Below are 25,215 nucleotides of genomic sequence, written 5' to 3'. Positions count from 1 at the left end.
TCTTATTCCACTTAATATTACCTGTAAATTATTCTTTGACAGAAATATAATTGAAAAAAATATATAAAAATGTTCCTTTCCCTTGGATTTGTGTATATTATTTTTGCAAACAACTTACTAAGTATTTCTGTCCTTACCTAAATACTTATTGCGTTATTTTGATTCAAATACTTAAAAAACGTAGTGCTCGGTAATTATTTTGGAGGGGTGCCTTGAAAAAATTATGGAGACTCTAAGGGTGCCGCAAACTGAAAAAGTGTGGGAACCACTGCATTAGACACTATGAGCTTATTGGAGGAGATGTAAAACAAAAAAGTTAATCAAAAAAATTATTAAATAAGGTACTGTTTATGGAGCAAATCACTAAATAGGTAGAATAAGGAAAAAGTGGGCATGCAACACAAATACAGTATCTCCCCCTTGTGTCATGTCATGCTCTTATTTATGCATCTGTTGCATAGGTTTGTATGGGTGAGAGCATGGATTAGAACAGGCCTGGCTAACCTGTGGCTCTCCAGGTGTTGTGAAACTACAAGTCCCAGCATGCTCTGACAGCTATTAGCTGGCTAAGTGCTGACAAAGCATGCTGGGACTTGTAGTTTCACAACACCTGGAGAGCCACAGGTTGGCCAGACCTGGATTAGAATGTCAACATGACAGTAACTGCTTGGGTGCAAATGTTTGCAGCTTCTGATGGGAGAAACTCTGGGGGTTCCTTGCTTAATGCAAGTTAGTTACTCTGTTGTACCTGAAATTGCTGGTATGGCCAAGGTGAACTAGGGATGATCCAAATCCTAGATTTAATCATTGATTCTAGCCAGTAACGCAAATGCAAGGCCTAATGCTTAAATTCTAAAGCTTAGCCACTTGCATTTTTATATTAAAAAGTTGTTACAATCTTGTTTGTTACCTTTAACATGTTGTGGTTCTCTCCTAAGTCCATGACACATTGTCTAGTACTTTGGATTCTAAGAAAAGTAAACTCTTCTTGTACATTGCAGTACAGATGGGCTTTACAGGCCTCCCCTTTGAGATTTGTAAATACCCACTGTTCTAGCAGAAATCACCTGCTGAAATAAAAGGTATCCAATAATAACCTGTATGTTCAAATATGGTAAATGTATCCAATACCTCCAAACATCTGGGTAGGTGGCCCCGGGACAAGGGGCATGGCCATGTCTCCATGGGGGATGTGGCCACACCTGGGGCTGTGCCTAATGCTCCAGACTCGCTCATTGTCGTGCACAGCAGCTGTTCACCGATGCTCTGCCATGCAGAGAAGCAGTGAACAAATACTCCCCAACTTTACCACCAGGTACGGTATTCTGTGACATATGTAACTTTGATTTTAAAAGAACGATCCGTCAAACCAAATGTCAGATGAGTAGACTGACTTGTCTCTATTGCATGCAATGAATGTGTTAGACCCTACCACGTCTCCTGGTGGTCCAATCTGCCCTTAAGATTGGACAATTGACCCAACAACAGTAGTGCACTACTTATTGTGATCAAAAGCATAAACAAGATATCTAAATGAGCTTGAAGGGGTGGAGCTTAGGGACATACCTAGATGACCTGGTAACCACAGAGCATTTTCAATCTTACCAAATACTTGCTTGGTACACAGCCTCTGAGGTGATGACGATCGAGAGTTGACCATCCTTTGCACCAGCACTTTGTATTTAAGCACAAAAATCACAAGGTTGTAATCAATGGATGGTCGAATAGAGATAGCAGGCAGGACTTTCTATGTTTCTCAGCGTGTGCAGTCCTGTGAAGACTATCATCCTGCAAACCATCTGCACAGATGCACTTCCAAAAGGTGTGATGTGAGCCAGCACCTCTGTGTGTGCACATAGCAGCAATTACACCCATTTGCACAGAAACTATGTAACGTACTTCAGCATATTTTCAGCTCATATGACCCTAAATGTCTTGTATACTATTATATTAGAACATATTAATACATGATGACAGGTCTAATAAAATCAAACCACAATGAACTGCGTTATATGGTTCTGCTTTTACTTAAGTCTTGAAATCACTTTCATGTACAATGTCATATTTACAACCAGAACAGTGATGGTTAAAACGAAATAAAATAAAGTGCATTAGTTATCTGGGAGTAGAATCATACACTGACAGTCCCAGGTGAGGTGACGCCACGTGAAGATCTGTTCCCAGCAGTAATGGATGTCAGTGGCGCAGCATGATAGATGCAATTTATCTCCTGACAGCTGGCTAACGAGACTCTCCCTGATCGGTCCCTCTACCCGCCCCATCCCTCTTTCTTCCGCTTATCCCTCTTTATCATCCTGCCTTTCTCTCTCTCTTTCTCTCTTCTGCTATCTTGTACACCCTCTGGCACTTGCACTTTCACACTATTAACCCTTTTGCTGCCAAAGTCAAATTGCACCTAGGAGGCGGCACCATGTCCGTACTTTAGCAAATGCTTTAGTTTCACTGGGAATAACTTTGTTTTAAAAAATAAAATGTAAAAAAATTACACCACGCAAGTGATTTGCACATTGTACTTTTCCATAATAGGTATTTCTTTCGGCCCCATTGTCCAGGAAATATAATTTTCAGTTGTTATATGGGAGAAAGTTTTTAATAATACACATTTCTTATTTTTCCATTAGCTACTTTCACGAAATGTATTAAAACCACATATATTCCTTATTTTATTCTGCAGCTTATAATACTTACAGATACTGAATGTGTGTTCTTTATCGGACATGCACTCTGCATGACTGACGGTAGAGGTGCACATCATTTACCTGCATTACTGCCTGCAATTGTGAGCAATGCTGCCAGGTAGGGAGACTGGAAGGGTCTTGCCTTCCCTTGCCCCTAATCATGGTGTCAGTCGCTACTCTCTTAAGTGCTGCAGAGAAGGGAGACCAGAATGGTACTCAGGTGCTATGAGAGGTAGGGTGTGACATTAATATTGCAGCCACAGAAACATTAGGATTAGAATGGATGAGTAAAATAGGAATATATAATATAACATATATACTATAATATATATTATAATAATAATAATATAAAATGATAGGTTTCTATCCACATATTCAATAAAATGAACCCCAACACTTTTGCCACATGGCTCAATCATGAAAGTTCCATAATTGATTGCATAATAGTTAATGAATGTAAAACACATCTAAACATTTGCGTGGGTTTCCTCCGGGTGCTCCGGTTTCCTCCCACACTCCAAAAAACATACTGGTAGGTTAATTGGCTGCTAACAAATTGATGTGTGTGTGTGTGTGTGTGTGTGTGTGTGTGTGTTAGGGAATTTAGACTGTAAGCTCCAATGGGGCAGGGACTGATGTGAATGAGTTCTCTGTACAGTGCTGCGGAATTAGTGGCGCTATATAAATAAATGATGATGATGATCTAAACAGACTTCCGGAGGGTGGAACCTCAGGACATGCTGCATTTTATTAGGAGTTCTGATATGCTCAAACAAATCTATAACCATTTGGCAACCCTAACACCTCTATCGGCCTTACAATGACATGAAGCCTAGTATCACATGGATAATGGCAGGTAAGGCGATTGATATATTAACCAGACTCCTCCAACACTCCAAGATAACTGAATCAGCCTTTCTGCTCATCTCTCCCCGTCCCCCTTCCCCAGCTGCAATGTCGCTGAGCAGCACTATTCCAGTGCTAGGTCATTCCACAAACATTACCTCCAGATTCCGGTCACCACTGTCTGCAGTACTAGTACCTATTTGGTCACTATGGAATTAAAACATATATATAGCAATTATTACTGCCCTTTGCTCTGCATCTTTGATAAGCATTGTGTATCTTTATATCCTTTACCCCCCATTTCTAACCCCTCCTACCCTTCTTTTATTTTCTTCCCAATCCCTCCACTTTGTGCCCTTGCACAAAAATACATCTAATTGCAGCCTATAGCTTACTTTCTGTATATCTGTATAGTTATCTGATCTATTTCTGTAATATTATTTTATTATTCTATTACCAACTATACTGCATTAGCCACTGGTTGTGCACACAATCCTATCATTATAATTATCTTTGCAAAGACCTGACTAATTGTTACCTACAGTGTACATTTTTCCGCAAAGCTATGGAAGCATTTTGATTATCCTAACTTCACCAATCTCATTGTAGTGGCTATTTGTTACATACATTTGATTTATTGCTCTAATGCTGCAATATCACCTTAGCATTATTACTGGCTAAACAGATACACTGATCATTTTAACTGCCGTTGCACAGATACGTTTGACTATCATTTACAGTAGCTTAGATACTTCAGAAGCTGTTCTAATCCTGGTAGGAGAATACCAACCCTCTTCACTGATAGTTTGCTACAATATTTTGCAAACAAAGCAGTTTATTATACACCAATCAGTCACAACATTAAAACCACTGACAAGTGAAGTGAATAACATTGATTATCTTGTTACAACAGCACCTGTCAAGCGGTGGCATAATAGGCAGCAAGTGGACAGTCGGTTTTTGAAATTAATGTATTGGAAGCAGGAAAAACAAGCAAGCATAAGGATCAGAGCGACCTTGATAAAGGCCAAATTGTGATGGTTAGACGACTAGCTAAGAACATCTCCAAGCGGCAGGTCTTTTTGGGTGTTCCCAGTATGAAGGGGTTAGTACCTACCAAAAGTAGTTCAAGGAAAGACAGCCAGCGACCAGGTCATGAGTGCCAAAGGCTCATTGATGTGCGCGGGGAGCGAAGAATAGTCCATCTGCTCCAATCCCACAGAAGAGCTACTGTAGCACAAATTGCTGAAAAAGTTACTGCTGGCTATGAGAGAAAGGAGTAACAATACACTGTGCATTGCAGCTTGCTGCGTATGGGGCTGCGTAGTCACAGACTGGTCAGAGGGTCCATGCTGACCACAGTCCACCGCCAAAAGAGCCTACAACAGGCACGTGAGCGCCAGAACTGAACCGTGGAGCAATGGAAGAAGGTGGCCTGGTCTGATGAATCACGTTTTCTTTTACATCATGTGGACGGCTTGGTGCCTGTGATTCATCAACATCATCATTTATTTATATAGCGCCATTAATTCCGCAGTGCTGTACAGAGAACTCATTCACATCAGTCCCTGCCCCATTGGAGCTTACAGTCTAAATTCCCTAACACACACACATTTACCAGGGGAAGAGATGGCACCAGAATGCACCTTGGGAAGAAGGCAAACCGTCTGAGGCAGTGTGATGCTTTCGACAATGTTCTGCTGGGAACCTTAGGTACTGGCATTCATGTGGATGTTACTTTGATATTTTGACATGTACCACCTACCTAAATTTTATTGCAGACCAAGTGTACACCCCTTCATGGCAATGGTATTCCTAAAGGCAGAGGCCTCTTTCAGCAGGATAATGCGTCCTGCCGCACTGCAAAAACTGTTCAGGAATGGTTCGAGGAACATGGCAAAGAGTTCAAGGTGTTGACCTGACCTACAAATACCACATATCTCAATCTGATTGATCATCTGTGGGATGTGCTGGAAAAACAAGTCCAAGCCATGGAGGCCCCACGTCGCAACTTAGAGGACTGAAAGGATCTGCTGCCAATGTCAGATACCACAGGACACCTTCAGAGATCTTGTGGAGTCTCTTCCACGATAGGTCAGTGCTGGTTTGGCAGCACGAGGAGGACCTACACAATATTTGACAGGTAGTTTTAATGTTGTAGCTGATCAGTGTATATTACTTATATCTTACACTGATTTAACCCCTTAGATTGTACGCTCCTCTGAGCAGGGCCATCTCTCCTCCTGTTTCCACCACTTCTAACTCTGCTCTCCAGCTACTTAGCCCTCCTCCTCAAAGGTCCTCCACCCCACGTCCACTTTCGCTCCCTCCTCCCCCCTGGGGGTCTCCCTGTCTTCCGCGCCCCCCTTCTTGGGCCCCGTCGTTTTCGGATCCTCCCTCCCCTTTCCCCGCCCTCTCTAGCTGTGCATTGAGCGTACTGAGTTGCTGTGTTTACTGTACTGTGCTGTCTCCCATTGTATTGTGATTTTGTTTGTCTCTGTACGGCGCTGCGGATGCCTTGTAGCGCCTTATAAATAAATATTAATAATAATAATAATAATAATTTAAATATCCCTCCATCTAACCAGATACCCCTTACAACTCAGGGCATCCACAAAAACCATGTAGTCCAAAATCTATAATGTGGGAGGAAATAAGCTAATGCTAAAACTACTGGTCTTCTATGACTTGAAAACATTTTTTGGGTACATGCTGGTGACCTAAATTTTTTTTTGTAGCAGAAAACAAACAATGCTTCATTGGAGCCAAGGAGCCATAAACCCTAGTGTTATAAAGCGAAACTGACATCCCTGATATAGTAAGGGCTCATCACATGGATCAGGACAGGGAGCAAAACACAAAAACAAAGAATATAATTCTTTGCTTTAATATTGCGCCTCTGAATAAGTATGCTGGTTGGTTGTCCAAGAAACGTGTAAGGATGGTAATCTGGGACATTTCTGAATCTTTTTCTTAAGGAAGACTTTGGATTTTGACACACCCGGACTGCAAATAGGCAGACTGTTCTCTGAAAACTTTTGGATGTCGTATTCAGTGTCACGGGGTGAGTGCATAATATGCATCAGTTTTATTGTTTATTGTTAAAAAAAAAGCTTGCTGTGTGACGATCCATGAGGACATGTTTGAGGTTTTCAAAATAAACATATTTATGATATGCTTGTATATATGATTATACAGTATAAAAGGTAATTCTGATTACTTACAAAACTGACTAGTGGTGCTTTTCCACCACACAGCCATGTATGACTTTGTGATGCAAACCTTGATACCGCTGTTGCTTGCTTCAGTAAAGATTATGTAAAAATGAAAGAAATCCAACATGCACTTTAACATGTATTTTTAACATGTTTTTATTACAGTCTTACTAATATAAAACTACTGTACTGTTAGCGTGCATTATCACATGAGAAATAGGTCATTGTGCTTTTTATGTACTAGACTAGATATATTATTATTATTATTATTAATATTTATTTATAAGGCGCCACAAGGCGTCCGCAGCGCCGTACAGAGACAAACAAAATCACAATACAATGGGAGACAGCACAGTACAGTAAACACAGCAACTCAGTACGCTCAATGCACAGCTAGAGAGGGCGGGGAAGGGGGAGGGAGGATCCGCAAACGACGGGGCCCAAGAAGGAGGGCGCTGAAGACAGGGAGACCCCAGGGGGGAGGAGGGAGCGAGAGTGGACGTGGGGTGGAGGACCCTCGAGGAGGAGGGCTAAGTAGCTGGAGAGCAGAGTTAGAAGTGGTGGAAACAGGAGGAGAGATGGCCCTGCTCAGAGGAGCGTACAATCTAAGGGGAGGGGTGGACAGACAGAGAGACGCAGGGGAGAGAGGGAGAGTAGGGGGACAGAGGCAGAAGATAAGGTAGGAAGTTAAGTGGGAGATATACAATATGAACTGGAGTCTGGTCATGCTAGGCTCCAACCAGAGTCATGAAGCCGGCACCATGAGGATCTCCTGACACTAGTGGAAGAGCAGGTAGCAATAGGTACATTTCGCTGAGGACTCAAGTCTCAGAGACAGAAAGCGAAATGTGGGTACAATACGAGCTTGTTTCTGTGAACTGAAGCCATCTGAGCCATGTGAAGTAAATTACAGGTACCTGCCCATCACCTCAAGGGTAATGTCATCCATTGGCATAAAATAAAAATTGATTAACCTAAACCATCCTTCAACCAAAAGGGGGTAGGGAGACCTCTGATGGCCTGCAACAAGTGCCTTAGCAGTGTTACTTAACTTTCAGGAGTGAGCTTTTTGTAAGTGGATATGGAAATATTTGAAAGCCATATTCAGCCAGCACCTCCTAACTTGTTATTTCCTTAATAGACTAATAATATAATGCCAATAGGAGGTTATTTTTGAGCATTTCCGTCAAATATGATTTATTGTGCCAAAATGACATTTCCAACAAAGTGGTAGGATGATAGGCGATATTTTGTTTAGGATATTTGGGCATCTACACAACCTACAAAGCAGTGCCGTGACTAAACATTTTAGTGCACTGGGCGAGACAGGGCACCGGCGCCCCCCATCTAAGTGGGAGTGACATTTGTCAAGTGGGTGTGGCCAATCTAATGTGGGGGTGTGGCTAGCACTTTACTGAAAGAATTCTGTTACATATCTGCGGACCCCAAACATGAGCACAAAAGCACGGAGGAGAAGAAGAAAATCCTCTGTAACGTGAGGTACAAGGGCTCTCACAGGCGACCACCGCCTCATTCATCTCCAGCTATTATCTGCTGTCAGTATCACTGATTTACAACAACTACCTGAACTTTTAGTGTATTTTCCCTCTAAATTAATTTAATTTGTTTGTGTGTTTCTTCTTTCACTTAGTGGGATTATGGCTGCAAGACTGAGATCTGGGCAGGTTGAGATAAACACTATTTTGTGTCTAGCGGTAGGCGTCCTGGGGAGGGGGAAGGAGAGAGAGAGAGTTACACTAACAGGAAGTTCGGCATTTGGAATGCAAGTTTGCGTTCCAAATGCCGAACTTCCTGTCAGTGGAACGCACATGCGTTCTACTGCGAAAGTAACTGGCTGAAGGTACAGAGGCAGGTAGTGGGCGGCTGCTGCCCCCCCCCTTGGCCTTTCTCCCTGGGCAACGGCACCGTCCGCACCTGCCTAGTTACGGCTCTGCTACAAAGTATTTTAAACTGTGTCTTAACCACTGAGACGATTAAGGAACAGGTATGTGTAGCCTTAAATACTTTTGTTCATGGAATCGAGTTAAGAACATTGGTCAGATCTCTCTTCCAAGCCTCTACAAAGCAAGATTTGGTTTCGGACATATGCTCTAAGATTAATTTATAAATAACTGAAATACTATGTTTTGGAGATGAAGTAAGAGCCCATTTATCCTATTTTTAAAACAATTTCCAGGCTTTCATTAGCAGCTCAAAAAAATGCATGAACGAAGGACAGGTGTGAATGAGCCCTGAGATATTTGAGAAAATGATATTGCTACTAAGGCCAGGTTAATTTGCCAAATCTGATATAGTTACTTAGCATCGATAAAGTAACCTATTACACCACATAGCGACAAAGCAATACTGTGTCAAACGCGGCAAATATTGAAAACACCATTTTTGTTGTTGTAAACAACTGTTTGACTGCCAGAATGAAACCTCGCCACAACACAACATAACAACAACACAACATAACAACACCACGACAAAGCAATAAATCTTATTTTCTAAATAGCATTTTTGGTCTATTTAGCAAATAATTTGCTAATATATAAAAACTGCTACACATTACAAATTGAACCCGAACAACGCCGGGTGACCCTGCTAGTAGTAAATATTGCCATGAACACATTCCTCTTTACATTTCACTGGGCTAATTAAATAACATCCTGCAAAGTGCTGTATGCCATATTAATCAATAAGATGCTTGCTTTCATTTTGTAACCTAGCACTAGATCAATGATGGGCAACGTGATACACTTCAGGGGCCCCATGAGCGTCCCTCTAACCTTCAAAAGGCCGACACTTTACCCGTAAGCTCAGTAATAAGTTAAAACAATGCATTTAATCAAATAGACACCTATCTGTAATGACATATTAGCAAACATTAAAATGTAAGATAAAGTGCTACAAGCTCCTGTATAACAAACTAATCTGACAATAAAGCAGTAAGGAGCAGAGGGAAAAATATATATATATTTTTTTTTTTTGTTCAATATGGGCAGCTAGCTAAGTAAATTATTTAAAACTTAGCATATATGTTAAATTCTGAATTCTATAGAGTACATTGATAGAACATATGTGTAGCTGCCACAACATGTATGAGCACCACAGTCCACATACCCAATGGTGACTGTGAAATGTACACATAAAATGAGAAAAACCTAAAACTGGAATTCAACAGTAGAGATGTGCACAGACTCCTGTGTTTTGGTTTTGGCTATAAAAACAACTTCTTGTCTTGGTTTTGCCCAAAAATCTTCATGTGTTTTGGATTTGTTTTTGGATCTGGATATCCTTAAAAGTTGTAAAAAAAAACTGGTAAAATCATGTAACATTCATTTAGTCTATTTTCCAATCACCACTTCACAACTGTTAATATTTTTACCAATATTGGCTGTAGTGTGCCGGCTGGGTAAAAATTGTGACAGAGCAGCTGCACCTATACATGGTAGTTTAATAAAAGATACGATCCCTATAAAACATAGTGGCATTGCACTGTCTGATAGAATGCCCATTTTAGAAAATAAGATAGACCAAGGTTGGCTACACCTTGAAGTGAAAAGGTGGGAGAAAGACCATAGACACAATATTGTCAACATTAGACAGCATGTTTGACTCAATTTAGAGAGGCAGTAATGAAAGCTCATTAGACAGATAGCAGCATCAGTAGACATTTTAGACAAGTAGATAGACCAAAGTGGGCTGCCCTCAGAAGTTAAATGGTGAGAGAAAAAACACCAACTTTTTTGTAATTCTCAACATTAAAAAGCATGTCTGACACATTGTGGAGAGGTAGATCAGTGGCTGTAATAAAAGCGCATTAGACGGACAGCAGCATCAATAGACATTTCTGAAAAGAAGATAGACCTGCACCCAGAAGTGAAGTGGTGGGAGAAAGCCCATGGACACAATATATTAAATATTAGACCACATGTGTGACACATTGTAGAAAGGCAGTAATAAAAGTAGACGGGATAGTAGCAGCATCGAAAGACATTTTATAAAAGAAGATACAGCTAAATGGTCTGCAGTCAGAAATGAAGTGGCGGGAGAAAGACCTAGGACACAATATTTTTAACTTTAGCATGTGTGACACATTGAAGAGAGGCTGTAATATAAGTTTAGAAGATAGACTGCAGGTGCATCAATATACATTTTAGACAAGGCAGTAGACCTAGAAGTGAAGTGGTGGGAGAAAGCCCACCAACACAATATTTTCAACATCAGACAGCATGTATGACACATTGTAGAGGTGCAGTAGTAAAATCTCCATAGATGGATAGCACCGACATCAGTAGACATTTTAGACAAGACTATAGACCAAGGCCATAATGTAAAATAGTGCAAGATGGAATTGCCCTTGGGCCCTCCCACTCATAAGTTAAAAAAAGACATGCGTAGTTTAACAAACAAAGCACTTCAGTGACAGGGAATGCCACTGTTGTGGCTGATGTGCTTGATTTGCTTGGCCCCCCACAAAAGAGAACATTTTGGTTGTTGCTTGTTGAACTGTAAAACAGAGAGAGATTATATCAATTTACTAATGGGTTATAACCTAACAGTGGACATCTGTCTCAATGTTGACAATGTCATTACCATCATCAGCATCCTCATCAGTGATGTCAATACCATCCATCATCACACAATATTAGTTCATCTCCACTGAAATCCAGAATTACAGATGCTGTTTGTAATTGGTGGCAAAAACTGTATTTTTCATAGAATTTGCAGTTCATTTTCATGAACACCAGTTTTTCAACACATTTTGGAAGTAGCCTCGTACAATGAGCATTCACAATGTTCCCGGATGTGCTAAACACACTTTCAGAGTACAAACTGGAGGGTGGGCAGCTTAAGTACATCATAGCTAGTTTGTACAAGGGGCTCTAAATTGCCATTTGTTTCCTCACGGAAATCAAAGGGACTGTCTGAGATGCATATGTGTATATTATCCTTAAAATAATACTCCACTATTCTACTAATATAAGGGGTATCAGATTGAGATGTGGTAGAGGTGTCAATATATTTGGTCATTTCTTTTATGTCTATCCAGATGTCATAATAATCTTTCTCATTGGTTTGCTTTGTTGATTCATCATCATCGTGACTCTTAGAAAAGTAAGTATTTTTCTGACAGTAGCAATTTTAGGAGAAGCTGAAGCAGGATTGGTCATTTGCAACTTGAATCGACAGCCTGCTCACAAGGAGCTGTTTGCATCTGTGCAGATTTGTGTAATTTGGAAAGAAAGACATTACATATGACTATAAAATAAAAAAAGATCAAGATTGGTTGCCAAAATGTAGTGATCCAATTTCAAGATGCTGAAGCAAATAAAGAACTTGATCTACAAGGCTAACATAGTTAGCAGGATTGCTAAGTTTCATCTCCTCCTTCAGCTTCTCCAGTAGTGTTGTGATTAGGGCTATGACTTGACTCAGACTGGCAGTGTCTGAGCTCACTTCATTTGTTACAATTTCAAATGGTTTGAAAAGAATATGTCACCTTCTCCCTATCTCATGGCTTTTTGTCCACTAAATAGTCAGATATCAGTGATACTGACACTTGCACAACTGCTTTCAGACTGAAACACATTTTATTTTAAAAGCAAGAAAGAATGTCTTTTGTCACCCTGCCCAACTCTCTAGAAGCTTTATGAGCACACAAATGCCATGACCGCTGAAACCAGAAGGCCATATATATATTTAAATATATATATATATATATATATTTAAATATATATATATATATATATATATATATATATATATATATATATATATATTCATTCCTTTCATTTTCAGATTCTAATTTACCGCAAGAAACATTACAGTCATGACTTTGTTTGACTCTGTACCCCAAAATTCATATTTTTGAGAACTATACACTTAGCAGACTCTACAAGGGATTGTAACGATTTTTTTACAGCTTAAACTACATGATTGAAATTGTAGGTCACAAACATAAAAACAGAAAAGAAGAAAATAATAAAGAACATTGCTTGTAGTAGATCTCTCACAAATCTTATTTACCAAACAGAAAATGCACAAGATATAAAACCACATATTTCGCTGAATGCACGGATGCCAAATATGTCTAGATTTACATACACATTGCTTCTGGCGAAATGACCATGATGAAAAAAGGAATTTGAATGAAACATGGAACCAGGTCTTTGAGGAGGGTGTTGCTAGTCTTAGCTGGATTCAGGCACTTGTATTGGGGAGAGTATCTCAGTATTGGTATTGTACAGTTGATAGATCAATGATGTTTACCAAAAATATAACTCAAGGATATCAAGATTCCATCTGCTCTTCTAACCCTAAATAATTCAGTATAAATATTCATCCTTATTCCCAGCTTACGTCTTAAAGCTTATATAGCAGGGGTAGGGAACCTGTGGCTCTCCAGGTGTTGTGAAACTACAAGTCCCAGCATGCTTTGCCAGTAGATAACCAGCAGAGAGGTGGCAAGGCATGCTGGGATTTGTAGTTTCACAACACCTGGAGAGCACAGGTTCCCTACCCCTGTTATATAGGATTGACACACTGCTCCTCTTACCTGCATTGACAATGGCGTCTACCTCTAGCTTTGTGATGTCACCTCTGAACACCGAAATTTTCTCATTGAGATCTTTGTTCTTCGGGAATTTGACCTCTTCAGGTTGTTTGGCACGTGTCTCTATAAGATGGAGAACAGTCATAAAAACTTATTCCCGTAATAATAACAAATGTGCTGTTTATTCTTTAGTGAGATGACAGACACATAGACAGACAGACATATAGACACAGAGATAGATATCCTCAATTGTTCAAATAAAAGAGCAGACCAGCACCAGCTGGCCAGAGTACAAAAATACAAAGGAATTTTTATATAGTACAAAATAAATACAAAAAAGTCCAGAAGAAAAAACAGAGGAAGATACATTACAATACATTTCCTGCCCAACGCCAACGATCATTTCAGTTCCCATTACTTTCATATGTACATACAGTGGTCGGAGTGGAACTTTAGAAGTGGCAGCAAAATGTTATGGGAATGTAAGTGAATGGAATTTAGTAGTTTTATAATGAAGGCTGTAGAAGTCGTAGCATCATATACACCCCCACTTTGACCACTGTGTGCATCCCAGAATGTATCAGAACAACTGTGAAGCATGGTAGAGAATTGGCTCTGGCAGCAAATGGATTTAGCAACCTAGAATGTATTCAGGGGTTAATGACAAAGGTATACAAAGGTACTTTGGAAAGAAATGTGATGCCATTAATAAAAAGGTGTGCTTAGGAAGAAGACTGCATGTAATCATCATCATCACCATTTATTTATATAGCGCCACTGATTCCGCAGCGCTGTACAGAGAACTCATTCACATCAGTCCCTGCCCCATTGGAGCTTACAGTCTAAATTCCCTAACACACACACACACACACACACACACACACACACACACACACACACACACACACACACACAGAGACTAGGGTAAATTTTTACAGCAGCCAATTAACCTACCAGTATGTTTTTGGAGTGTGGGAGGAAACCGGAGCACCCGGAGGAAACCCACGCAAACACGGGGAGAACATACAAACTCCACACAGATAAGGCCATGGTCGGGAATTGAACTCATGACCCCAGCGCTGTGAGGCAGAAGTGCTAACCACTTAGCCACCGTGCTGCCCATGTCAGCAAGACAATGATCCCACAATCTAGTGAAGAAATATTTAGAAGATTATCATCTTTCATCAATAAATGTGCTAAAAAAGCCCTTCCAATCCGCAAATTTGAATACCATTGAGCACCTTTGGGGTGAGATGGAAAGAAAGTTAATATCTTAAGAATTCTTCCCATAGAGGCTCTGTGGTTAGTCTCACAACCTCAGCTGAAAACCAGCGCTGTGTGACGCTTTGGAGCTGGAGAACCAATAAAAACCAGCAACCACACACATTTTGGCTTCTGATTGGACCTGCCACTCACAGCCACCTTCAGCAGTCATTTTAAAGTGGTGAACAAAAAAACATATTTATTATACTGATTTGTTCCAAAAGAAAGCCCTGTCTTGGGGACATTATAATAAATAAATGAATAAAATATCCCAGAAAAAAATGGCACATCTCCAAAACATGATAATTAGTGTGGTCATGATAGTGCAATGGTATCATGGTAAAGAAATAAATCTAGATTAGAAGATTTTGCGATAAAAAGGAATGCATTTTTGTGGAACTTATGAAAATCTACTGGAGATATTTATAATTCTTATAATTTTTACAGTACATCAGAAATAAACAATTAGACAGCAGGAACCAGTAATACAAATATAAGTGTCATGCAGCCATTCAAAGGATGTAAGAAAGGTGGACATCCATTAAGCTTTATTCAGAATATGACCCGAAGAGGTCAGTGTACAAAATGAAAAGCCCCAACTAGTGAAAATACATCAAGCATTCTGAAATTCTGGTTGTTTCTCCATATAATGTATTTAACACCAGAAAGACTGCACAGATTAAAGCCTACTGTCTAGAACTTTGGTTGGAGGAACTGTGGTGAGGTTGGGAACCTTCTTCATATTTTCTGGAGCTGTCTACATATTCAACCCCTGTGGTCAGAGATTTTCGCATTAATATATGAAGTCATGAATGTTGAATTACCCCCTTCACCAGAGGTGGCTCTCCTGCACCAGTATCCTCCTCAAACCCATGGCCATAACAGATATGTTCTGGGTCATTTTCTTATTGCTACTATAACTGCAATAGCTTAGTATGGAAACCTGCGCTTCCCCAACTTGTTTCAGTTTCAATCGATAAAATCCCCCAAAAACTTTTGGGTTCCCATATTCAGCCTCTCCTTTGTCTCCCCTGATTAAATGGCTCGACTGGAGTGAATATTACAGGGAGCAAGTAGCTTTATTACCGTCCTCCGCCAACCTGTGATTGGTAATGTAATATTGTCATATATTTTACGTCTGCATTTTTTCAGCTTTGCATGTAAGAGACACAGGGGAGAATTTAATTGCTGGCGATGTGGCACGTGGACATTGCACCGCACACATTGTCAACAATTATGATAGAAATCTCTGCTCATTTTCCCCTTGTACCTCTACGGGGTGCAAGGAAAAATGAGCAGAGATTTCTGTCAAATCTCCCCGCAAAGTGTCTCATGGACGTTCTGCGGCTAACTGAATTCTCCTCCTTAGAACTTTATATTTTACCATCAATACAGAAAGAATAAAATGTAACGATTCTCTGAACAAGAATTAAGTGGTCTGGGAATTGTACCTCACACTGGGGATACAAGTAATAGTTCACTAATGTTTTTAAGCATGTACACTGCTGAAGAGTTTTATTTCAGTGTAACTAAAAATGGGTAAATATAGCAAAAACGTGTTACCTATATTGGGCTTTTAAAATATTAAACATAATACCGCCAAGCTCTTTGCTAAAGACAAAAAAAACCTGGTATAATTACTATTATTGCTCACTGCCCAACACACAATGGCAGGGTCATTTTTTTTAAAACAACTAGAATGCCGCTGAATCTGTCTCTGTATCTGAATATTCATATATGTCAGACATTAGGCAAAAGGCAGGTTAAAGATGGGAAAATAACTAAAGCAGCAAGTTTCTCTTGAACTAATAGCAATGTGATGTGATATATAAGTATAATTTATATACTACAGCCATGGCCAAAAGTTTTGAGAATTACACCAATATTATTTTTTTGCAATGTCTGCTGTCTCAGTTTTTATGATGGTAATTTGCATATACTTCAGAATGTCATGAAGAGTGATCAGATGAATTGCAATTAATTTCAAAGTCCCTCTTTGCCATGACAATGAACTTTATCCCAAAAACAACATTTCCATTGCATTTCAGCCCTGCCACAAAAGGACCAGCTGACATCAGGTCTGTGATTCTCTCGTTAACACAGGGTGAGAGTGTTGACAAGGACAAGGCTGGAGACCACTCTGTCATGCTGATTGAGTTAGAATAACAGACTGGAAGCTTTAAAAGGTGGTGCTTGAAATAATTGTTTTTCCTCTGTTAACCATGGATAAAAGAGGAAGGAAACATGCAGCTAGTAAGACTGCACCTAAATCAACCATTTATCGGATCATCAAGAACTTCAAGGGGAGAGGTTCAATAGTTGTGAAGAAGGCTTCAGGGCGCCCAAGAACGTCCAGCAAGCGCCAGGACCGTCTCCTAAAGTTGATTCAGCTGCGGGATCGAGACACCACCAGTGCCAAGCTTGCTCAGGAATGTCAGCAGGCAGGAGTGAGTGCATCTGCACGCACAGAGAGGTGAAGACTTTTGGAGAATGGCCTGGTGTCAAGAAGGCCAGCAAAGAAGCCACTTCTCTCCAGGAAAAACATCAGGGACAGACTGATATTCTGAACAAAAATACAGGGATTGGACTGCTGAGGACTGGGGTAAAGTCATTTTCTCTGATGAATGCCCTTTCAGATTGTTTGGGGCATCTGGAAAAATGCTTGTAGGGAGAAAGAAAGGTGAGCACTAACATCAGTCCTGTGTCATGCCAACAGTAAAGCATCCTGAGACTGTTCATGTGTGGGGATGCTTCTCAGCCAAGGGAGCTCAGTCACAATTTTGCCTAAGAACATTGCCATGAATAAAGAATGGTAGCAAAACATCTCCAAGAGCAACTTCTCCCAACCATCTAAGAACGGTTTGGGGATGAACAATGCCTTTTCCAGCATTGCCATAAGTTAAAAGTGATAACTAAGTGGCTCGAGGATCAAAACATCTAAATTTTGGGTCCATGGCCAGGAAACTCCCCAGACCTTAATCCCATTGAGAACTTGTGGTCAATCATCAAGAGACGGGTGGACAAACCAAAACCCACAAATTCTGACAAACTCCAACCATTGATCAGACAAGAATGGGCGGCCGTCAGTCAGTATGTGGCCCAGAAGTTGATTGACAGCATGCCAGGGCGAATTGCAAATGTCTTCAAAAAGAAGGGTTAACACTGCAAATACTGACTCTTTGTAATTGTCAATAAAAGCCTTTGACACTTATGAAATGCTTGTAATATTACTTCAGTATATCACAGCAATATCTGACAAAAAGTTCTAAAAACACTAATGCAGCAAACTTTGTGAAAACCAATACTTGTGTCATTCTCAAAACTTTTGGCCATGACTGTATTGAAGAAAATGTTACATGGCACACCGCTCAACTGTCCCACTTTAATTCCAAATTGTTCTTCTTTTTTTGTCTGGCATATAGATATGCATCATAAATATATACAATGGTTACCAAGTGTCCTTGTGCGCCTCCCAAGTTTAAAGGATGACTCAAATCTGAAAATTTACTTCAGTCAGTTGCCATTTCTCTCTCTTACTAGGACGAACTTCTTTCAAAAATACAGCTCTGTCATCAACACTATTCCCCTAGGAACTTCTTACATGAATGGAAAGTTCACGGAAGAGGGGCGTTAAAAGCACCACTGCCTGTTTAAAGCCGGTAAGTTGTAGTAGGAGAGAGGAGCTCCTTGCTAAACAGATTGAGGCCTTGGAGGACCAGGTAGATCTTGGGGAACCCCAGACCCTGGGTACATAGAATACAGTATTACAGCACAAAATACTGAACTACACCCAAAGATAAATTTTCACTTTCGGTGGAGTTCCTCTTTAATATATTGGCATACATACTGTATATGTTGTTAATTGTAGTGTTTGCATAATAAGCTGTATTTTATGTTACCTGTCGCTCTACGTGCCTGGACTATGAACACGACCCTTTTATGACCAGAGGTAAACGTCAATGGCCATAAACCCTCTCACATATTTGCCATGTTCTAAATTTATTTTATATTATGTTTTTCTGCTCACAGGGATTTTCATTTGGTAGCTGAATATGCTCTATTTTTTCAGATATTAGGTTGGGGAATAGAATAATTACACAAAAAACGCTTATCCTTAATTCTCCACATATTATTTGCTATTATTTACATAGACCAATCCCAGACAAATACCCATTGATAAACCATAAATGTGTGTTTTAGTCAAGGTCTGCGATATCATTTTCTTTTTTAATATTTTTTATCTTTATCTCCCCATTTTTTCTTTTACAGTGGGAGTGATATTCATTACACTCTCCCATTGTTTCAAAGTTAATGTAAGCAAACAAGTTGGATCTAATAGCAAATAACATAGCAGTTACACAACAAAACAAAATGAAAGCAGGTGCTGACCAATCCTGTTTTCTGAAGTCTTAAATATTCTAACATTTCAGTTTCCAAATATAAGAAATCTCTCCTGAAAATATAAATAATGCCACCAAGGCACTGATCTCTATAATTACCCAGTGTAATTAAATTAAAGAATGTATATATATTATATATATATATATATATATATATATATATATATATATATATATATATAATAAAATGAACGCACATGCAAAGAATAACAAACAAAACAAAAAAACACCACCTTTTGAAGTGGCTAACCAAACAAAAAAAGACGTTAATGTGAAGAGGAAATGTGGTGATACTCTACGTGTCAATAACCACAAATAGCAGTCATTAGTAAGTGCATATCATGGATCTCTTGATTCACTCTACCATGCAACTGCCTTGGCCTAATTTTCAGCAAGGAATCCCTGGTGAGATCACTGGGATTTCCCAGGCACGTCTAGGTTACTAAGGGTTCAAGTATGAACTCTGCAGCTTCACTAGAACAAGGAGAGAAGTTACAAAATATTCCAAGTAATATTCTTGAAGAACAGTATGCAAAATAATCCAAAAAGGAGAAGAGGCTTCTGGGAGAAGTCATTTACATGGCACTGCCACAGACAATGGACTTTGAGAGCAAGACACTGTGGCCTTACCCAGAAGTCTCCTCTATTTTTGGAGAACATTATTTGCAACGCAAAAATAATCAAAATCAAAAGTCCAATAGTGCTATTCACTGATGATATTATCATTTAGTTAACGGATATAAACAAAGGGCCACTATAAATCATGACATTTATAAATATTGTAGGAAGGAGTTTAATTCTAAGCTCCACTCTTCTGAAAAACAAAAAAGTATCAGTTATCTGGTACAGACATGACTTAATTTGCCGAAAAGTTAGAAGCATTTTTTACCCCAATAAACATTATCGCATATATATACGTTACATAATAAATTGTCATTCTGTCATCATATGATCACATAATACACATTTGTCTCTCACTTTTTGCAGTGTCCTTCCATGTTGGAATATCCTTTAATTTGATATAATCTTTCACAGCGTAATGCTCCCGCCTCTGCTTGCTGTTGAGACCCTTTAGGTAATCTATGTTTAGAAAAAAGAAATATAAGATTCAAATAATAACAGTCGTTCAGATTTTTACAGTATTTATATTTTCTCAACTTCAATTCTCCAAAACCTATCATGTGTCCTTATAGCTTGCTAAACAAGCTCACGCGCATACAAGAATCTGCAGAACCCTCAATGTTGTCTGCAGTTATCACACTCAGTACTTAGTACACTATTATGCAGGAAGACATTGAGAAAATGCTTCAAACGCTGTTTGAAGTGAGGACAAGGTACAAGATTTTGTCTTTGCTATTAATGCAGGTGCTACTTTTCAATGCCCTTGTATACTGGGCATTCTTAATGTAGCTGGGTCACATAATAGTTCAGTTAGTTACTGGAATATTCAAGAGGAACTAAGGGGTATATTTACTAAACTGTGGGTTTTGAAAAGTGGAGATGTTGCCTATAGCAACCAATCAGATTGTAGCTGTCATGTATTTAGTGCATTCTACAAAATGACAGCTAGAATCTGATTGGTTGCTATAGGCAACATCTCCACTTTTTCAAACCCGCAGTTTAGTAAATCTAGCCCTAAGACTCAAATATGAAAACTTCATATAAGAGGAATAATGAACCACTTCATATATGTCAAACTAATACATAAGCAATATATTCCCTGATTATGGCCACACATGTAGGGATCCTGCACCTCAACCTGAAAGCCAGACCACACGTAGGTGTCCAAGTTGGACAGGATTTGGTTCAGCACTAGTACAAAGCAACCGGATCATTTCCACCATCTATAGAGTCTGTTTGTGTGGTCAGAAGCTGACCTCACGCACAGGACAAAAGCCGTCCTCTTCTGACCACATTTGCCAACGTAACTAATTATCAAATTGATTTCAGTCAGTTTATTATTGGACGTTGAGCGCTTCTCTGAGCTATGCACTCTGTGATATTGCCCAATAGCAGATATTGAAGATTAACATTAATTCTACAATATGAACTTTCACAGATTGGAAGTTGCCATAGTGATATCTCCAAAGTGTGAGGTACAGTGTGGAGCATGCTTTGAAAGCACCAACAGATTGGATTGCTGTGGGACCTGCCCAAGCAGATGCTGATTTCAGTGCCCACGCCTTACCACACCAAGCCTCGTGTGGCTCAGAAAATGTGGGACCTGCATTAGATCCGACAGCAAATTAAAGCTAAAGGACCCCTCCACCAGACCTTCACCTGAGGTTAGTTCCCTTCGGAAGATATTCGATTGTGAGCGTTTTTTCTTTAACCCATTCTATTTAGTGGTATTTTTAAAATATTTTACATACTTCTCAGCGTTGTGAGAGTGCCATATAAATTAAAAAAAAACATAGGTTTTCCAGCATATAAGCTATACATGTTTTATTATCATTTTTATATGGGTGACAAGGAGAAATAATTTTCAGAGTTAACTTTCACTAATGTCCAGGTGCAGTCCCAGTTTTTAAAGATCTGCCCCATGAAATATCTCTAATTTTCCATTTTGACTGTACAAAAAACCCAAATCATAGGTTTTTACTCTGTATTTAAGATACAGTCCCTTATCAATTCATACCATCCTACATTTCTTAAACAGAAGTATATAAAAAACAAAAGATGAAACTGTAATCATGTTTATTTCATAGGTTATAACAGGGCTTGAAGCACAACAATGGCACTTGACCATCAGCAAAGTGTTTCTGGAAATTACATAGAAACGTTGGCAGTTTTTCCAATGACTACAAAGACAATTTTAAATAATAAGCAATTTTGTGGCATTTATCAATGAGACCTCTCAATCAACTCTTGGTGGTATATTTACTAAACTGCGGATTAAAAAAAAGTGGAGATGTTGCCTAGAGCAACCAATCAGATTCTAGCTGTATTTTTGTAGAAGGTACATAGAATTATATAAATGACAGCTAGAATCTGATTAGGTGCTATAGGCAACATCTCCACTTTTTCATACCTGCAGTTCAGTAAATATACCCCTTGGTAGTAAAAGGGGCTCTTTAGTTCCAATTTACTCCAGCAAGAATACTGGGGAGTAAAAAATAATAAAAAAAAAGAATTGAATGCAATGTAAGCAGGGCAAAGCGTTAGGACGGTTCACATCAGACAGTGTTAGGAAAAAAAGGAGTTTAGAAGAGTGCTTTGATCTCACTTTTGGCCTCCTTCCAGCTGGTGGAGGGAGAGTTCAGGTCAATCTTCCCACTGGCTGCCATGGTGCAAGCTGAAAAAGTCAAGGGCCTTGAAATGAACCAGTTAAGAGCGTCTCTGTATGGAAGCACAGTTTGAAGTGCACTATGAGGAGGGAGCAGTGCACCTTTTCTGGTAATCCTGGTATTAAAATAACGCCGAGAGGAGGTAAAGGGCGAGAACAATCTCACCGCTGGGGGGCTATTAGGAGGGACGCTGCTCAGCTGCACTGCTCTGGGGTAATGGGGGGTATGGGGCTGTGGTAAGGGGTGCGCGGTTCTCGCAGACTTAGACTTAGTGAAGACAGAAAACCCAAATTGGCGGATTGCAGGAAAGTGTTTGCCAAGCAATGGAGAGGTAACTGCTGCCAAAGAGTTAGCGGAATAACGCGAAGAGGAGCAGAGGCTGAATGCCCAGCGGTCTGTGATCACCCTAGAAGTCATATGGATAAATTTAGCCCGCTGGCTGGTGAAAGGATAAGTATAGACTTGCGGGAGCTTATAATTAGATCGGGCAAATTGTTCTTCCTTATAAGTGACTAGTGACAGCAGCTAGTGTGCATGGGGCGCACTACCAGGAAACGGGTTTGGAACGCAAGTGCGTTTCATCTCCCTCATGTCAGCGCAAAAGGAATTTAATTGGTCCAGGTTTGTCTTTCTGATCTGTCCTTAAGTGTCTGTACAATTTCTCAGCGGCAGCCATTTTCCTGGAGACCAAGCAATATTGACTTTACCCCATCTTCAATAAAAATACTGGTATTTTCTATTTATCCGCGGTGTTCCCGCACATGAGGACTCATTCAATACTGTTACGGTAATTAAATTAGATTTAAAATGTGTACTAGGCGGCGTCATCCAGCCAAACACCTGCTTCAGATCGTTCAAAATAAACCCCTTCCACCCGCTGCAATATGCTCTGCTACAGAACTTTTCCACTTTAGTTACTATTGCATTTTCCTGTGTTGACTTAATTGATGAGAAGGGTGTTTTGTAACATAAATTAATTAAATATATATATTGAGGGTCATTTACTGATACCCCAACATAACCCATTACACCTGATAGAATATACTCTGCTCCTAACTTCCCACTTAATTTACTCTCCTGCGTTGACTTAATCAGTACAACAGAGAAACAGTCACACATAAAATGTGTACTAAAAAGCAAACAGCATTGTTTGATTCCATTTCTCAGTGAGTTTAGGAGAGACACTAAAAAGGTTACTAATATAGGGAAAACATACACCTTTTATAAATCACTTCCATAGTATCAACTTACATTCCTGTATGAGTTAACTCTACCTTAGCGGTAATGTGTTCAATCCCCCAAATAATATCTATATATATATATAGAGAGAGAGAGAGAAAGACATATATATATATATATATATATATATATTTCAAATCTATCAGATACTAGTAACACTGTTCACCTATCTGACTTTGGTTGTTTATGTGAGCAATTACTATAATTATAATCTCATACTTGCCAACTCTCCCGAAATGTCCGAGAAACTCCCGAAATTCGGGTCAGTCTCCTGGATTCCCGGTAGAGCTGGCAAATCTCCCGCATCCCGTTGCAGCCACCACTAAATGATGCGATTTGCGGTGAATAGCGTCATTTTGGCCCCGCCCCTGCCACAAAATGTCATTTGACTCGATTTGTCCAGCGCCGCCCCCTCCCGCCCTCCAGTCACGCCCATCTCCCGGAAACAGATTAGAGAAAGTAGGTAAGTATGAATAATCTGAAGGTTTATCTTTTTCCCTCTCTTCCACCCTAATTTGTAGAACAACTGAGCATCAAGAGACAATTTTATGTCAAGGATCCTAAGGACAAATTTAATATCTAACCACTTTACCCACTGTGACGATTATGTAGTATATCTAATGACTTATTGTTATTTTCTGTTGAATTCATGTATGACAATATATTTTGTATGTAACCTTGTAATGTAATCTCAACATGTGCTTTGCTAGATGAACCTATGCAAGTGTCAATAATCTTTTGAAACAAGCCAGAAAGAGATAGATAAGCATCTCTGAGGATTTTTTTTGGTATGCAGAGGATGTGGACCTGACCAGCCAAGCTGAATGAGCAGAGGTGAGAATTAAGGTCCTGTGAACATTCCAGATCTCAGGACATCCCTACTTCACTTCGAAAGCTCTATGACATTTGAGAGATCAATCTGTCCTTATTGACAGCTAAACTCCAAAGGTGGGGGGTGAGAGCTATGTGGAAAAAGGTTTAAAATCTTCTGCCTTTGGCAATAAGGTGTGTATTTTCATGTGGGGGTCTATCAAGACTGAAATGTCTCATATTTCTCAATTGTGTTCCCTCACACACATCAAGGGGTAAATGTATCATACCCCGATTTTGTCAACTCCCACGAGTTCGGCGTCTTCGCAGCTTAAATTTAAAGCGGCGCTGCCTTGTAAAGGGAAACTTCCCTTTACAAGGCAGCACCGCCTTAAATTTAAGCTGCGAAGATGCCGAACTCGCGAGAGTTGACAAAACCGGGGTATGATACATTTACCCCCAAGTCTTAACTAAGTAAATAGTAACTTTGGTTTTATTTCCTATTTAATTTTCTGAAACTTATTTCTGCAACATATTGTATATCTTGTTATTATTAGTTTGTAACTAAGCCTTGGAAACATTTTTCACATTAAATAGATTTTATCTAGCGTATTCTCCGTGATTCTTTGTGAACTTACGAAGCACAGGGAGACTCATGCTACATGTGTATGTGAGTTAAGTGTGAAACATTAATAAGTGGTTTTGGTGAACATAAGGACACCATAATACATTCTTTGTGGTGGCAGAAAAGGTGTATTCATTGCTAAGTAACCAAGGTGATGCCAGTCATGGTCAGCTGTTCAGATTGCTGTATCTGGGACAGGCTGGGCGTTCGTGACTCCCACAACTACTTACAGTCCAATAGTTTCTCAAGTTAAATGTTTGCTATCTCTC

General features: G+C 39.6%; 1 protein-coding gene across 2 annotated transcripts in view; it reads right to left on the bottom strand.

The window, feature by feature from the left end:
* The window catches only part of MACROD1 (mono-ADP ribosylhydrolase 1), a 505,697-nt gene extending 482,865 nt beyond the window's left edge, over positions 1-22,832 (bottom strand). For both annotated transcript variants that reach the window (XM_075187698.1, XM_075187697.1), the window contains exons 1-3: positions 22,212-22,832; positions 19,964-20,065; positions 13,326-13,445 (exon numbers count right to left, since the gene is read on the bottom strand). In XM_075187698.1, the coding sequence (XP_075043799.1) occupies positions 13,326-13,445; positions 19,964-20,065; positions 22,212-22,689 (700 nt within the window). In that variant the 5' untranslated portion in view covers positions 22,690-22,832. The remainder of the gene's footprint in view (positions 1-13,325; positions 13,446-19,963; positions 20,066-22,211) is intronic.
* Between the last annotated feature and the right edge of the window lie 2,383 nt (positions 22,833-25,215).

Source organism: Mixophyes fleayi, chromosome 10 (assembly GCF_038048845.1).
Source record: "Mixophyes fleayi isolate aMixFle1 chromosome 10, aMixFle1.hap1, whole genome shotgun sequence".
Lineage (NCBI taxonomy): Eukaryota > Metazoa > Chordata > Amphibia > Anura > Limnodynastidae > Mixophyes > Mixophyes fleayi.
The sequence above is the reverse complement of the archived record's forward strand: the minus strand, read 5'-3'. Positions and strand labels throughout refer to the sequence as shown.